The sequence below is a fragment of the Syngnathoides biaculeatus genome, chromosome 20, assembly GCF_019802595.1.
Source record: "Syngnathoides biaculeatus isolate LvHL_M chromosome 20, ASM1980259v1, whole genome shotgun sequence".
Taxonomy (NCBI): Eukaryota; Metazoa; Chordata; class Actinopteri; order Syngnathiformes; family Syngnathidae; genus Syngnathoides; species Syngnathoides biaculeatus.
In genome coordinates this window covers 8,972,685-8,990,284 of record NC_084659.1, presented here as the reverse complement: position 1 = coordinate 8,990,284, position 17,600 = coordinate 8,972,685, and the positions used below count along the sequence as shown (strand labels likewise).

The 17,600-nt window shown below is 48.4% G+C and overlaps 1 protein-coding gene across 1 annotated transcript; it reads left to right on the top strand.

Moving 5' to 3' along the window:
• The first annotated feature begins 221 nt into the window (after positions 1-221).
• On the top strand, positions 222-9,088 carry nrf1 (nuclear respiratory factor 1). The gene is made up of 11 exons (XM_061807474.1): positions 222-393; positions 1,863-1,966; positions 2,041-2,185; positions 2,561-2,675; positions 2,754-2,880; positions 2,976-3,116; positions 4,618-4,776; positions 4,917-5,228; positions 5,295-5,452; positions 6,194-6,315; positions 8,395-9,088. Exons 2-11 carry the CDS (start codon positions 1,898-1,900, stop codon positions 8,553-8,555), a joined length of 1,509 nt encoding a protein of 502 aa, XP_061663458.1. The 5' UTR covers positions 222-393; positions 1,863-1,897; the 3' UTR covers positions 8,556-9,088.
• The last annotated feature ends 8,512 nt before the right edge of the window (positions 9,089-17,600 follow it).

The following is a 17,600-nucleotide window of genomic DNA, read 5'->3' as shown; positions in this document are numbered from 1 at the left end:
TGTTTTAGCCTTTAGTGTTAAAAATCAAACAAACGGGAAAAAAAACGGATTTTTTTTTTTTATTGGGTCTGAAAAAAACACGTGATTTTTTCAAACTGTATTCTTTTGACGGAATAATAAATAATGAAGCAAACCCCGCCAAAATAAAAAAAATATATATATATATATATAGATGTTTTTTTTTTTTTTTAATTTCAATTTTTCCACTGAGTGGTCTGCGGGTGGGGTGGGGGCACTCGTATGCAGCACACTGTGGGCCGCTTGTGTGAGCGCGTGCGTGTACGTACGTGTTTGTGTGCGTGCGTGCGTGTTCGAGTCCGCGTCGTCCATTGTTGCTCGGCTCCATCCCAGCTGCTGTACCGCGCAGGCCCGAAGTAGCGCAGCCGCTCTGAGGTTAGTACCCTACCGCGCAATCTCCATCTATTTCAGCCCCGGCCGGCGCAGCCGCATCGCGAACCCGGCAGCGTTGGGGGCCAAAGATGCTGCGGTCGGGATGTCGGCGGCCGGCGTGGCTGGAAAAGCCGCCGGGCTCGTTATTTTGCAATGTTTTTAACGCAGTAACACAAAAAAAAGCTGAAAGACGAGAAGAGCTGTTGACAGGCGGCAGGCCGCTGCTAGCTTTTAGCTGCGGTTTAATTCCATTTTGATAATTCTTCTTCTTCTTCCAACACGCTCGCGTTGCTTTCTCGGCACGGTGGCTTGAACTTGCGTCCTTGCAGAGCACGATCGTACTTACGGAATAACAACGTTATTACGACGCGGGCCTTTTGCATTTATTTACACGACGAAAGTGCACCGCCAAATGGTTAGCACGCTAGCCTGTCTGCTAAATGTAGGACAGCGCTTAGCATGGTTAGCTTAGCTCCAAAGAGTACTTATCAGCCAAATGGCAACTCGATCACAAGACGTTACGGACGGTCGGTTTGTATTTTGTGCAAAGCTGAAGTTTGGAAAAGCAAACGTTAGGCTGCTCGGGTTTGGAATTGTTTTCGAGGCTCATCAAGCGCGTTCGTTTCAAAACATCACATTAAGTGCACTTCGTGAGAACCAAAACAAGATCTGGGAAAGTGCTATGATGAGGTACTCATTATTAGAGTCTCTGTTTATTGTCTGAAAAATTGCACTGCATTAGACAGAAAATGTTGCCTTATTAGATACACAAGAAGAGCAGCATTATGCAAGTTGCAGCCTGAAACACTTCATGATGTACTACCCCCCCCCCACTCCTCGTAATGGATGCATTCATGATAAATTGGAGGTGTCCACAATAAGTCCATGCCCTTAAAAATGAGTGCCCAAAAAAACAAATAAAGTCCCAGTCCTGATGTTGCAAAAGATATCGCTGGCATCTGGCAGAATCCTTACATACCCAAAACCTGACTGAGCATGAGTATCGATTTGTGAAAAATAATAAAACGGACCACATTTGGACAAAGAAGGTTTCAGCCCAAGAGTGAGGATATTGATTGAAATCTTTTCTCATACAACTGAAACTTTTCTGACAACTCAAACTTTTGTTTTTATTGGAATTATTCTCTCTGGTAATGCAGCATAATCCACTTGCCTGGAGGCAAAACACTGACTGTGGAATCATAATATTCCCATTTTAAATGTATTCCCCAAAGTCCACGTGCAAATCTTTTCAAGTTTATTTGGATTATTGCCTTTGTCGGCATTTTCTCGTATTATACTGACGATCTTGTAACCATGAGCAAAAATACTTTAGTAGCGTAGTAAAACCAGTCTCCTCTGTCTTGAAACAGAAACCTCGGCTCGTTCCGTGGATGAACTTTAATAAAATAAACGTTACTTGTTGGCTCATCTATTATTCATGAACATCACGGTTCCATGTCCGTCCTCAGCAGCTGTACCCCGGGTTCCGACAAAGGCCTCAGTCATGGACGACCACACGGTTCACCAGACGGAACACATGACCACCATCGAGCCCAGCGCCGTCAGTCAACAGGTTTTGTGCTTCGAAAGAAGAAGAAAGTCAGTCAAGTCGAACATCTACAATGTCTCATTTTGGTTACGATGCAGGTGCACGTGACCACCTTTGCCGACGCGTCCATGATGACGGCCGACGAGGACTCCAGCTCTTCGCCCGACGACGATCCCTACGACGACGCGGATATCCTCAACTCGGCCGGCAACGACGAGGTCACTGCCCACCTGGCCGCCGCAGGTTGTCTTCGTGATTTGCTTTTAATCGAAGTGCGGATTCAAATTGAAGAAATGATTGCATCGTCTTAAGTTTGTATTTAAAAAAAAAAAAAACAAACACAAGTTTCACACTCAGTAAAATAAAACAGTCAAAGGTTTTGAAACACTTTTTCATTCAATTATGTGAGAAAATTAGGACTGGGCAATGGAATCTAGAGCCAGAATTTGCTGTAATGTTCTCTAGTGACCAGTAGGCGGAGCTATTGCCTTAATGTCAGCTTGCCACTGCTGCAATTCACTTGAGTTCAAATTTCATACATTTTCTGCAGCATGACCGCTTTAGCAAAACTTCCAAACCGGATTTGGACTTACATTATCGTCCGCCGTTTTCTCACAGGGCCCGTCGGCATGGCCGCCGCCGCCGCCGTGGCGACGGGCAAGAAACGGAAGCGGCCTCACATCTTCGAATCCAACCCCTCCATCCGCAAGAGGCAGCAGACCCGTCTCCTCAGGTCAGCGGCGAACTCCTGACGGAGGACGCAGGTTCGTCGCATCGGTGCGCGGGAAATAAGTGAGAGGTTTGTTGACAGGAAGCTGAGGGCCACGCTGGACGAGTACACCACCCGCGTGGGCCAACAGGCCATCGTGCTGTGCATGTCGCCCAACAAACCCAACCCGGTCTTCAAGGTCTTTGGCGCTGCTCCATTGGAGAATGTGGTGAGTGCTTTAGAGGACCGCGCATACCCCCCCCCCCCCCCCCCCCCCGATGCACTTCGATGTGATATGAGCAATTTTTTGTGCCCGTCGTCCAGGTGAGAAAGTATAAGGGCATGATGCTGGAGGACCTGGAGAACGCCCTGGCCGAACACGCCCCCGCTGGGGGGGAGCTGGCGTCCGATCTGCCCCCCCTCACCATCGACGGCATCCCCGTGTCGGTGGACAAGATGACCCAGGTCAGGCTCCGCATGCCCGTTTGGTCACCTCGGACTGCAAAAAAAAAAAAAAAAAACTTTAATGACAATTAATTATTACTAAAGTGGAGTACAAAAGGTCCCATAAAGTACCTGGATGCAAAGAAAAATAAAATATGATGAGAGGAACACTTTCAATGCCACTTAAAAAGGTGAAACCTGTTAACAGCCAGCCAACTCTCCAGTCTCAGTCGCCGATGCCCACGGCACTCACCGTTTTCAATCAAAAGTCACAGATACTACAGTAGAACGTGACGACGGCAACCCCAAGTCAACAAAAGTCATAGCTGTGCGTCCCACGCGCATTATTGTGCTTAATAATGCAAAATTCAGTCCGAACCCGCAGAGGGCAGCAGTTGGCGACATCACAGACGTGGAAATAATTCCGTCATGTTTTTTTTAAACATATCATCGTTTCCAGCATGTCAGTGAGCACCAGTTAGATTCAGTGAGGTTGAAAAGTCACCCCTGTGCGTTAATGTGCCCACCCCGCCCTCCCGCGGGAGCCCATCTTGTTTACGCGGCACTCCCAGGGCCGCTGACGTCGCCTCCGCCCCGTCGCGGCGCCCGCGTGAGCCTTCCGGGCAGGTGTGGGTTTTTTTTTTCTGCGGGAAGGATGAGATTAGCAGCGGTAACCCGTTGCCTCGCTCATCTTCGCTTTAGTGCCACGCGTCTGCAGCAGGTGAGCCCATAATTACACCCCGTGCCATGTTAACAAGGGGAAGCGGCAACATTCTAGAAGCCTCGGGAAAGGATGAGGGTCGAGGATTAAGGTGGGTGGGGTGTCGGGAAGGCCGGGACACTGTGCCACTTAACTCACCCGCCGCTGTAATTAGGCCATCTGGCACTCGCCGGTATCAGGGCACGTTTGTTCCACTGAAGAAAATATGGACTTGGTTCGTGGCGAACAGGGGATTTAATTCTGACACGACCAAATTTAGCCGGTGATGTCAAGGGAGGGCAGATGCTGCAGCGATATAATCCCCCCGCGGCGATGCTCCCATATTACCAGGACACCGAGGACGCGGGCACTAAACCGCACCCCCGGGCCCGCCGAGCTAGAGAAGTGATGACGTGACGACAGGCGGCTTAGCGGAGCCGGCGAGCGCGATGCAATCTGTGCACGAAGGCCGAGAGAAACGTCTCTCTTGAGTTTTCTTTTGGAGAGTCGTGCATTATTCACTTTGAGATAAACGTAACAACGAAGACAAAAATCTGCACCTCCACCTGAACTCGAGTCCGTCCTCCAAGACGTTGAAAACACTTGAATCTACGTTCTGTTTTACGAGCCGCCAAGGTCTGTCCGACACGTCAGCCTGGTGCCACATCAATAGATCAGTCTGCGGCGCGTTCCCCTTTTTAGAGAGTCCGCTGCTATTTGCGGGCCGTCACCACCCCGATCAATACTCGCCTCGCTTCCTTCCCCCCCTCAAGGGCACGTTCGTGTCATCCTCACCCGTCCCGTTGCCCTCCTCCGCTGCAGGCCCAGCTGCGGGCCTTCATCCCGGAGATGCTGAAGTACTCGACGGGCCGAGGCAAACCCGGCTGGGGCAAGGAGAGCTGCAAGCCCCTCTGGTGGCCCGAGGACATCCCCTGGGCCAACGTTCGCAGCGACGTGCGTTCTGAGGACCAGAAACAGAGGGTGAGAGACGACAGTGGATTCCTCCTCCAGATAATTACAGTATCTTCGAAAGTAAAGTCAAGTAACCTCAATCTTCGCATGAAAATGAGCCATCCATCGGTCTGTCTTTTGGTCCCTGGACCGGGTGTACCCCACCCAAGGTGTCCTGGACGCAGGCGCTGAGGACCATCGTGAAAAACTGCTACAAGCAGCACGGCCGCGAGGATCTGCTGTACGCGTTCGAGGAGCAGCAGATCGGCACCACGACGGCGCAGCACCACTTGGCCACCGCGCAGAGCATCGCCCACCTGGTGCCCTCGCAGACGGTGGTGCAGACCATCAACAACCCGGACGGCACCGTGTCGCTCATCCAGGTCGGGACGGGACACACGGTCGCCACGCTGGCCAACGCCTCGGAGCTGCCCGGCGTGACGGTGGCGCAGGTGAACTACTCCACGGTGGCGGACGGCGAGGTGAGTTGCAAGCGCACCGGACTCTCTTTTCCACGTCAAGCTGTTCTGATGGAACCGACCGCCTAGGTGGAGCAAAACTGGGCCACCCTTCAAGCCGGGGAAATGACAATCCAAACCACGCAGGCCTCCGAGGCCACGCAGGCGGTGGCGTCGCTGGCTGAGGCCGCCGTCGCCGCCAGCCACGAGATGCAGCCGGGGGCCACCGTCACCATGGCGCTCAACAGGTAGCTCACAAAAGTTGTCATTTCCAAGGATTTTCTCAGCCGGCTCGAGAAAACGTCCGACAAAGTGTCGAGCGCTACGGAGTGGACATTCCAGACACAGACAAAAATCACGTCACACACCCGCAAGTGGCAATTTGAAGCCTTCGTTCCGCGCAAAGGAAATTATTTCAAACCCAAATAAATTGTCCTAAGATTCTCCTAATTGTTTCCGAGACTTTTGTAGTTTTGGGCGCGGCGTGCGTCGCTAAGCGAAGATGCCGGCAATGTCAGCAGGTTTCCCGCTGTCAAGGCGACGCTGCCACAAGTGGCTTTGTCCCGGTGGGGCTTGTTACCGGGATCCACCTGAGTCCTTCTACCCCTCGACTCGCTGTAGCCCGCGGAACATTTTGTTTTCATACTTTTTTTTTTTTCCCCTCCCCTTCTTAAACAATTCATCATATCCATAGCCGGCTTGCGCTAATTCGGCCCGGCGGTGATCTGGTTAATAAAACGGCTTTGTTTGACGCCGCTGCACCTGCCACCTTCAGAGAGCTCTGACAGATTCTAAGTCCAGACTGGAAAAGCCTCTTATACTCCTGTGTCTTCCCCCCCCCCCCCCCCATCTCTGTAATAACCCCCCCAACAAGACTGCGCACCTCCAATTTTGCACACTTAAGCCTTACATGTGCTCATTGTACATTAACTGATCAAAGCGCTACAATACGTTTTTAACTCCTCGTCCGTTTTGTGTTCCTTGTGCAGCGAGGCAGCCGCCCACGCCGTGGCGACGCTGGCCGAGGCCACGCTTCAAGGCGGGGGCCAGATCGTGCTGGCTGAGACGGCGGCCGCCGTCGGGGCGCTAGCAGGGGTGCAGGACGCTACAGGTACTTTTTTTTTTTTTTTTAGCTAGCTTTTTTTTTTTTGCATGTTAGACAACAAACCTCCACACCAGTAGGTGGCAGTCATCGGAAAAGCACACTAGCACACAGTGAACAGTGTTTATCGCAGGGGTTATGTGCCAGCCGCAAGTTTTAGCCCTCGCAAACTTAGCTTAATGCTAACAACATATAATGCAAAACCACTTGGACAGCCAAAAGAAATTAGCGCTGATTCTGGTGATTTTAAAACGAAAACTACTGCATCCTCTCTCCTCCGAAGGAACAACAACTAGTAACTATAAAATGGATGCGCCACAGATGACCGGCAACACTGTCATTTCTCATATTTTCACGCCCGCTCGTACGTGCCAGCCAATTAGCGTCGCAAAGTTTAAGCCCTCTTCCGCGGCTCCTCCTAATCTACTCCGTGCTGACGCGACAGATGGTGCAGGTTGGGCGCACGACTTGTTGCGTCACTCCCGTGCTTCTCTTAACGTTATCCGTCACATGCATCCTGGTAAAAAAAAAAAAATATGTATATATATATATAAATACAGGGAAATATGTTGAAGAATTTGGATTAAGGGGGAATTGAACTGAATTTGTCCACATACTGTCCGTCACGTCGGATCCCCCTGAGATTGCCCCCCCCAACACACACGCGCTTTCCGGCACAAGTGGATGCAGGGATAGCTACATAATTAAATTTGACGTCATAAATGCGCCGGCTCAGCACATGTTTCAGCAATTATCTTTCACCTTACATTACGTTATCTTTATATTTCAATTGCTCATCAATCAATGCAAACAAATGAGCTTTCCACACTCAAGTCAATCAAAGTAAAGCTGTCACCGGTTCCCTCGAGGGCCTGCCCTTGTCCCCCCTCCTCCCTCCAAGACCTTTGATTCAGTCCATTACGGGTCCTCGTCCTATTACGGGGAGCAGCTGTCAATCCGAACTTATACACGTAAACGTTGTAAAATGTTCACTGTGAGTCGTACGCACACTTTGACCTCGTTTTGTGACGTCACGTCTGATTTGATCCAAGATGGCAGCGAGAATAAGCCCCTTTCCTTGCAAAGTGACTGTCGGCTAAGAGCGGCCACGGCCGGTCCTTCTGCCCGCTATTGACCTTATTGAGCTAATCGCTCGAGCGGAGGGCGCCGTTTGAAGTGCGCCGCCCGCTGATTGGTTCACGCGCGCGTGCGCGCCTCTTTTAACGTCTTAGCGAGCGTGTCGTGAAGTGGCCACTCGGCTCGGGCCCCGCAGCGCGTGGACGTCATCGGGCCGGGCCGAACGCCCCGATAAGGCCTCCTCAACAATCACCGGCGAGTGGGCTTAGCCAGAGTCAGGCCGACAATTGGCCCTCGTGATTTGAGCTTTTTAACTTTAAAAAAAAGACGACGACTGACGCCGGCGGACGGCTGTGCGCGCTTTGGCTGGTGACACGGACAGATTGGCGGGTGGGTTCGGGGGCCCACGTGACGGCTGCGGTAATCCCTGCAGGCGCACACAGCTGTGTCGGCTGAGGATGTTCAATCGGGCCATTGTTCTGAAAGACGAGATCGGCGTTTGCCACCGCATGGACACAACTCCCAAAGTGAAACGACCATTTTTCTATACGTTGCTTGCATAGATAAATGTGTACAAAGAGACGTTATCTGTCGTATGTAAGTCTGGGGTGTCAAACTCATTTTTGTCGCGCTTTCCCTCAGAAGGCCGTTATGACTGTGAAATCTTTTGCCCAATCATATTTACGAGCTATTTTTGGAATTCGAAATCAAGGTTAATGTGTTTTTAAGGTATTGCTGATGCTTGGGTATGCGATAATGCTTGCAAGATCTCAAAATTCTCATTTATGATATGGCAAATTGATATTTTGGTACAAATTTTCACAAAAAAAAAAAAAAATCACGGGAATTCATGCTCAATTTGCCTTCGCGGGCCACATAAAATCGTGCAGCAGGCCGGATCTGGCCCCCGGGCCTCGAGTTTGACACCTGTGATATAAATCATTTTCAGACGATTTCCCCACGTCTCTCATCTTGATAAGCTAGCGTTTCAAAAACCAATTCGGCTTTCAGGTCTGGTCCAGATCCCCGTCAGCATGTACCAGACGGTGGTGACCAGCCTGGCGCAGGGCAACAGGCCCGTGCAGGTGGCCATGGCGCCGGTGGCCACGCGGATCGACAGCACCGTGACGCTGGACGGCCAAGCGGTGGAGGTGGTGACGCTGGAGCAATGATCCGCCCGGGGCGGCGAGCCGTAGCCTACAGTTCTGAAATTTGTAAAAATGCATTTTTAAGTCTACGTTTGCAGGCGGGGGAGTACGCGTGATGCAGCCTTTGTTTACTTTGTAAATGTTGAGTTTTTTTTGTTTGTTTAGGTATTTATTTGCTCATGGAATCTCACTGAAAATGTACCAAAAGGCTTCCCCGGTAACTGCACTCGTCACAACTGCACTTGATGACCATACTTTTTATCACATCACCGTACTCAGGAAGTGCATCAGGTATCTATTTTTTACGTCGGAAGGCTGTGATGAATTTTCCTCAAGACGATCTCGATGACTCTGAAAGAACATTTGTTTGTTTTTGTAAACGCATTGCACCCCCACAACTGTGCCATCTTCAGTTTTGAAATTATGTATTTCTTTCGCCATCCGTGTGTAAAATTGGTTTTGTGAGGATAGACTGTGTACCATGTTGTACAGATTGTGTAATAACTCTTGACAGGGATTTGTGATCATGGACAAGATGAATAAAAGTGACTTGTAACTTATCGTCTCTTATTTGTTGATTTGTTATCGCTAAGACGCGACTAAAAGCTAATTCGATGAAAGCGATCACTTTTCTGTCTAAGTTTCATTTGTTTGAATTTAGATGTTACATCCTATTTTGCAAAATAAATTATATCAACGCGGAATCCATTTTTATCTCTGTCATTGTGTCAGGTCAACCTCATTTTGAGGCCTACGAAGTGTAAAATAATGTTAAGAACTTTACATAACTTTTTTTTTTTTTCCCAGTATTCCATCCTTGCTATTGGCCTTCTCCTCGCACCTCGGCGTCGCGCCTCCCTGCCGTGACAGACGGGGCCGTGATTACATCATAAGCCGCCCCAACCTCCTCGGCTTTAAAGCCTGGGATTTGTTGGGGGCGGGGGGGGGGGGGGGGGCTTCTGCTGCACACACACACATAGAGACGGAGAGCGAAGCGAGAGAGGCGCACGGGCCTTAATCTATCAGGCATCAGCCTACATCCCGCGTCCTCCAGATTAAAACCCCGGCCGGCCATGTCGTGCATGCGCTGATGAAACCGTTTCCCCGCCTCGCCGCTCGTACTTTACGTAGCGTCCAGTGGAATCTAACAGTTGACGGGAGGCCTTTTTTTTTGGGGGGGGGGGGGGTGCTTTCTTGGAAATAGGCCTCACACCTCTTGGGGCTTCTCCCGCCACTTAGCTAAGTGCTGCACCATTACAACGTTTTCCAACGAAGGACGTAACAGCACCTGCAAACTGACCCCGACATGCAGTACATACATTTACAGGCTGAATTCTGGTATTTGTTCCACCGGATTGTACGATGTTGTCTATTCTCTTCCATTTTCTGCCCAATCAGAAATCATCATACGTGTTGCCGTGTCAGTGTAATCTGCCCGTGGCCTTCAGCATGGGGGTGGTAGCGTCATGCTTTGGGGGCGTTTTTCTGCACATGGGACAGGACGACTGCGCTGTATTTAGGATACGAGGATGACCGCGACCGCGTATTGTGAGATTTTGGGGAACAGCCTCTTTCCCTTAGTCAGAGCATTGAAGACGGGTCGTGGCCGGGTTTTTCAACACGACAACGACCCGAAGCACACAGCCAGGAAAACCAAGGAATGGCTCCGTAAAAAAAGCTTACCAAGGTTCTGGCGTGGCCTCGCCAGTCTCCAGACCCAAACCCAATAGAAAATCTTCGGAGGGAGCTGAAACTCCGTGTTTCTCAGCGACAGCCCAGAAACCTGTCTGATCTAGAGGAGATCTGTGTGGAGGACTGGGCCAAAATCCCTCCTGCAGTGTGTGCGTACCTGATGAACGACTTCAGGAAACGTTTGACCTCCGTAATTGCAAACAAATATTAACATTGGTTTTCTCAGGTTGTCAAATACTTATTTGCAGCTGTATCACACAAATAAATCGTTCACAAATCATACATTGTGATTTCTGGATTTTTCTTTTTACGATGGAAATTTCAGACCCCTCCATGATTTCTAAATGGGAGAACTTGCAATATAACCGAGTGTTCAAATACTTATTTTCTTCACTGTAGATGTCATCTTTCAAAAAAAAAAAAAAAAAAAAGACATCCAATCTGCACAGGAAAGGTGCTGGACGTAGGATTAGCGCATCTACAGGGAAGAAGCTATTGATCGCCGGGCACGCCGGCGCACTCCAGAGCGGAGCTTTAATCTTCGCTAATCGTTTCTTAATACGTGCATCCCTGCACGCAGGGAGGAACACAAACCGGTGGCGAGCCAAGCCCAGGAGAGGAGGATAGGCCATCTCCTGCAGCTTTCGCCCTAATACGCAATAAACTTGGTTTTTGGATCAATCAAACCATCGTATGGCCATCAAAAGCCTTTTTATGAGTGAAGGAAGCCCTTTCAGAAGGTCTGGGACATGCCTGTGGAGCCATTCAGGAAATGAAATAAGAATCTATGGACGTGATCAATTGTGGCAGTCGCTTTTTTTTTTTTATTATTATTATTTGGCAAATAATGTACATAGCAAAGAGCAAAATATGTCAAATATCCATCCATTATCTACCGCTTCTCCTGTAGCTTCAGCAAGGATACCCAGACTTCCCTTTCCCCAGCCACTTCTTCCAGCTCTTCCGGAGGGATCCTGAGCCTTTCCCATGCTAGCCGAGAGACATGGTCTCTCCAGCGTGTCCTGGGTCGTCCTCGGGGTCTTTTTCCGGTGGGACACGCCCGTAACACCTCACCAGGGAGGCACCCGAATGAGATGCCCCAGCCACCTCATCTGGCTCCTCTCAATGCGGAGGAGCAGCGGCTCCACACTGAGCCCCTCCCGGATGACCGAGCTTCTCACCCGATGTCTAAGGGAGAGGCCGGACACGCTGCGGAGGAAACTCATTTTGTATCCGTGATCGTGTTCTTTCGGTCACAACCCACAGCTCATGCCCATAAGTGAGGATAGGAACGTAGATGGACCGGTAAATTGAGAGCTTGGCCTTTCGACTTTGCTCCCTCTTCACCACAACGGACCGATACGAAGTCCGGATCACTGCAGACGCTGCACCAATCCGCTCCATTCTGGCCCTCACTCGTGAACTCCTCCGCCTGGGGCAGGTTCTCATCCCCGACCCAGAGAGCACACGCCACCCTTATCCGACTGAGGACCGTCGCCTCGGATTTGGAGGCGCCGATTCTCACCCGAGCCGCTTCACAACTGGCTGCGAATGGCTCCAGTGAGAGCTGGTGATCACGCCTTGCCTAATGTTTGAATTTTATGACATGGCACAGCAAGCTGCTTAACAAATGTGTTTGTAATTTCGAAAAGGATTTTATAGAGAAGGGATCTTCCACTATGACAACACAACGTTACGGAAAATATGAATTTTTTTTTCCCACAATGACAATGATTCTGCTTCTTACGGTCTGGCCTGCGCATTTCCAGTGTATCCCAAATCATTCCCTGCATTTTGCGATCCAAAACTTCAGTTTTGCGCGCACGCTAGCTTTAGCTTTAGCTGAGGAGTGACGAACGGCCGAGGCCGCGGGATGCTCAGGTGTGTCCCGATACTTTTGTCTGCAAAATGCCCTCGTCCCCGGCCAGGCCTAATAATGGCATCCTCACCTTTCCCAACGCGCCCGTCCAGACAGTGCGTAACCATAATCTCATTGCACTAATGCCGGTAGAACAGGCGGCGCACTGTCTCCCCGCCAGCCAGTGCGGATAAATGTGTGTGAGAGATACGGAGGAAGGGGGACGACAAAGGGGGGGTGGGGGGGGGGGGGTGAAAAAATGCGCTGTAACCCGAGCTGAGCGGCCCATCTGGAGTAATGGCCCACAATGCACTCGGGTGCAGAGAGGGATACAATGAATCAGTCTTTGCAAGCGTTTATTGCGCAAAGCACGCTCGGCACACGGTGCAAAGCGCCCGCGTTATTGCGAGAAATGTTGTCGCGGCGACGTCGCCGGACGACAATGCAAATAATATTAGCTGAATAGGAAGTGGAGACGGTAAAGCTCGGGATTTATGCGCAGGCAGATAAAGGAGGGCTTAATCCCCCCCCCCCCCCCCCCGCATCCCGCCGTCACCTACATTAACAGAGCCTGACCCAGAAATGCAAATGCGACTTGAAATGTTCACGCCGCTGACCGCCGCGCTTTGCTTTTGGTGTTTTGGGAAGGCCGCGTTTTTCTTTTGGTGGGGGGGGGGGGGGGGGAGCGGGGAAGGCCGCAATGAAAGGGGAAGGGTAAGATGACACCGTGCCCTTTGCCGGTGATGCCACTGAGCTAACAGAGGGGAGAAGCTTCATCGGCTCTCCAAAACTCATTAAATGGCTTCAATTTCCTACCCTCCGCTTATCCCGTGTCGCCGTGGAAACCATCTACACACCAATGTCGCACGCCTGACAGTTGTCATCGCAAGTGCGCGTTACAATTGGAGCAAAATTTTGACAATTGGAAACATTTCCAAATATCTGACCGTGCTTTTGCAAAAAACACGTGTAGGACACTTCATTAGGTACATCAAGACCTGTTTCTGATATTTTAGTGAGCTCATGTGGCAACATGACCAAAATGCTATTCTAAAATTATTATACCGTGCCATGATATGAGTAATTTATCAAAGACGATAAAGAAGAGTAGCATTATTAATGTTAGTATTACACTAACGAAGTGCAAAGTTGTGTGTTTGCTGCAATTCTCTTTGTTTGATGTTTTGTTTGACAGTAAACTTCAACTGGGCAAAAATAGCTCGACGCTCCCTTTTGTGGAAGGATTGGTCGCCGTCGGCTTGGGTCACTCGCATCTCAAGGCACTACTGTATATTATATAAAAGTGAATTATTTGAAATACAAATCATACAATTAAAGGTAACTATTTGGTTGTTTTATTTCATCGCTTTTGAAATGATTAACCTAACCTTGTTTGCCCATTATTTTTCCTATATATATATATATATATATATATATATATATATTTTTTTTTTTTAGGTGAACGTTAACTGAAACAAGTGTGATTTTTGTGTGTGTACATCTGAGTTTTTCCATCAGTAAGAAATAAACAAAAGATTTAGAATACACAATTTCATTTGCCTGTCCATCAGCAATTCCATCTGAGAAACACCCCCCCCCAAAAAAAAAAAGTGGTTTACCTGGATGGGTCGTGTTAGTGCCGTGTTGCGTTCGCCGTCATCCTGGAAACGGAGGAGCTATGAGGCTGTGGTGTGCAGGGGGAGAACACAGCGTCACCCCGCCCTTCACCACCATCAGCCACTCACTCATTGACCCGGGACCGAAGGGAGGACGCAGCACAGGGTGGGATGGAGGAGGCGGGGGTGGGGGTGGGGGGGGTCTCGGTTTTCTTTTTCCCTCCTGCGGGTGGAGGCCCTCGGGCAGTAGTTGGCAAGTCTAGAACCACCGGATCCTTCTAGCTCACCAGTGTGAGTTCTACCATTGCCAAACACCGCCAGAGAGCTGCCCGGAGACGGACGGAATCAGCCCGGCGAGTCCGCCGACGCGTATCTGTCTTTTCCCATATTGGCACTACACATAATTGCTCAAAGCATGTATACGAAAGCAAAAATGTGCTAGTGCCAAAACGGGCGCAAGAAGAAGAAGAAGAAGGAGGAGGCGAGATTGGCGCTGTTGTGACGGAGACGTGATGCCCGCCTGAGTGGTTCTTTCTCTGCTCTGTTTATGGCCCTATGGTAATTCACTGATAGTGAGCTCTCACAGTGAATTCTACCAGTGCCATACACAGAACAGGAGTCATTGTCAAGACCGCCGGGGAAAACCTGCGAGAAAAGAGAAGACAAGACGACGTCAATGCAGGCGGAACCAGAAAGTCCGGCAAGCAGACCCGACACCGCTTTGGATTGAAAAAGTCAGGAACGACGTCGGTTTGAAACGCAATGTTTGGCAAGACTGGCTGAAAATCCAAACAACCAAACTGGAAATGACTCAAAACAAATCTTGACTGAGATTCAGTAACGGTGGCTACAAAAAAAAATTAGACGCGTACTTGAACTAAACGTATTCTGGGTTTTGGTTTCATTGATATTACAGCAGTCAGTTAAAAATGACATTGGCCAGTGGTTCGCAAACGATTTCCACCAAGCACCACCACTACACAGAATAAATAATGATGAATAAGGATTTACTAGATAGCACGTACAAGTTTTAAAAAAGGACCAAAATGTTTATAAGTTCTTGGAGATGAAATGCACATGTATGGAACTTAAAAAGTTAAATACAACCGAACTGGACTTGGTCAGTGGTTCTTTCGCTTGCCACTAGAAGGAGCCGCCGTACTACTCATGGTACCCGGACCACACTTTGAAAATGATTGATTTAGGCGATTATGCTTTAAGGTTTATGAAATAATAATGTCAAAAATAAAAGGCAAAAAGAACAAATAGAATCTCTGATAGAGGTCACAGCAAAGTCAAAACAAATGTTGCGCCCCCTTGTGGCTATGAGAAAAGGGAACATGACTTCAGAAATGCGGAAATCAACGTTTTTGTTGATTGCGTATGATCCGTTAAATCAAATCAAGTCATCAAAGATTCGATCGTTTTCCGTTACGGCTTAGCGGCGAGCGACCGATCCCAGAAAATGGCCGCCGCGGCCGAGGTCGATCGAGGACACTGCGGCAAGTCTACGGCAAAAAAAATAAAATGGCGACCGCTCACGGAGCCAACCTTCCCGTTTTCCGCTACGCGAGCCCTCCAGTGACACCGGTCTCCCGACTTCGTGCCGCCGATCCAAGGGAGCGGGGGGGGGGGGGGCCGGATGCCGCGGACGCCCCACCCCTTTGCGCGCGGCCATTATCTGGCTCACCCAGCCCATTGATCCCTGCCATCCAAAACTGTGCGCTAAGTGATTCCTCAGACGCCCCAAATGGCTCCCTTCGCCATTTCCTGCACAGACTAATCAATAGCACTAAAAAGAAGCCCCCCCCCAAAAAAAGAAGCGCCTGTGCTTTAAAACTTGTTTTAAGGGGCTGACTCTGACATCAGGTTTCTTTGAACTGCGATGTCAATCATGAAAAGAATTGAGCAAAAATAAATATGCATGATTAAGTATTGTCCTACGCTTATGACGTCATAATAGTCTCAGGGAATATGGTTTTTGCCTCAAATTACATCACAAAAGAAAACGTAATACCTGATTTTTTTTTTTAACTTTTTCTCCATTCGACCTCAATACGTTTGCTGATCAACATTGAAAAAATAAAACACACGATTAATCTTTTAGTCGGTCCTGTGGAGCAGCAAGTTCTTTTGCAATTTATTTCGAGATGTATGTATATATATATATATTTTTTTTTTACGTGCCATCATTAATTGGAGCAGCTCCAAAGCCCCTTCTTCCCTTAATCGCATTTGTCCCCCCACAACTTCAACGCGTATTTGCGAAGGATTTAACGCTCGTGTCATGCGACCTTGCATTTAAAGGCGAAACTACAAAAAAAAAAAAAACAAAAACAAAACAACAACCGGGGCCTTTAAATCGCCCTCCCCGCCACATTGCCCCCTTCAATTAACCACGCATTCAAATTTGCTGTGCGAAATAAAAAAAAAATAAAAATCCTTCCGTACTTTTTAATCGCCAACATTAATTTCGCGCAAATGTAAAAATGACGTTAGCGTTAATAAGATGTACTCCAGTGCAGGTGCAATAGCAGGTGCAACGCAATTCAAACGTGGATCATACAAGAAAAATAAGGATAAAACATCCACAATTATATTTATAGCCACGCCGTTGTAATTGTTTGACTATTTTGACGATTTTTTTTTCCATTTCAATCATGTATTTCGTGAAATGCGATACCGTATTTCTTCTTTTTCTTTTCTTTTTTTTAAATGCTTGCAGCCTCTTTCACTGATTTAAAAAAAAAAAAATAAAATAAAAAGAAAAGGAAGATTAACGGTGCCGGTGAAATCTAACAGTGACAAATCCAAAATGTAGTTCATACCTGCTTGGCTCCCCAAATGGTGGTGCGTCGTCGGGGACGGTGACGTGAGGGGGGGGGGCTGCCAACTCGAATGTTGGCTGAACTGCAGTTGATGGTTTTCGTTCAAACTATTGTTTTGTTTGTTTTTTTTTTTTTTTTTAAGGCGAAAAATTGCCTGCGTGCGTGCGTGCGTGCTGTGCGTGCTCGCGAGCGGCGGCGCACAATTCCAATGAGACAAAAGAAGAATCCGAGCGGCGTCGTCAACTTCCTGAGTATCAAATGTCAATTGGAGGAGCTGCGGCTCCGGCTCCAACTCCTCCGCCCCCACCCCATAACCCTCCTACCCCGCTTTACCCACACCCCCACCTCCCCCTCCCCCCTCGCCTCTACCTGGCGTGCACCTTTCTTTTAATGCGCATGCGCATTGAACGGAGCGAACCACTTTTGCAGGTGGTTTGATATTAAAAAAAAAAAAAAAAATTACCCGTGCGATGTGCTGATAATTTAATTTAAAACCGGCGGCGTGACACGATTCAGCCCCTCCCGCACCATTTGAGGATTGAGCGATTTATGGCCTTTTAAAATTAGAAGCACCCCCGTTTATTTACTTGTTTGGTTTGTCCCAACTCTAGCGGACATTGCATCGCCTCTTTTTTCCATATTTTTTATCCATTTGTTCACTGCCCCCGCCCCCCAAAAAATCATTTGTCTCCGTTTTTGTAAGTCTACTACATAAACACACATCATTTCTGATGTTTTCAGCTAAAACTGCAAGCAAATAAAACAGTTTCAGGGTTGTATTTCATCTACAGTATAATATTTCTATATTGTAATGCAACAATGAAAAATGTATTAGAAATTAGGTTGCACATAAAATGTTGCAAAACAAAAACTCCCCCTATTTTCTTCAAAAACAATCAAATAATATAGGAGCACGCTTTCATCTTGTGCAACTGATGCCCATGTTTTTTTTTTTAATTAGGGTATAAATGGCCCTTGTCCATTTATTAAAAATGTTGCTTTCTGGAGAGGGGGGAAAAATGAGATTACATGAAACGTAATCTGACAAATCGCTATTTTTGTGACCTCTGAGGTA

What these genes read in the sequence shown, in the direction of transcription:
- nrf1 (XM_061807474.1), top strand. Translation starts at nt 1,898, where the DNA reads ATGGACGACCACACGGTTCACCAGACGGAACACATGACCACCATCGAG. An exon ending in TGCCCACCTGGCCGCCGCAG is followed by an intron (nt 2,186 to 2,560) that starts GTTGTCTTCGTG and finishes GTTTTCTCACAG; the next exon opens with GGCCCGTCGGCATGGCCGCC. An exon ending in CTGCTCCATTGGAGAATGTG is followed by an intron (nt 2,881 to 2,975) that starts GTGAGTGCTTTA and finishes CCCGTCGTCCAG; the next exon opens with GTGAGAAAGTATAAGGGCAT.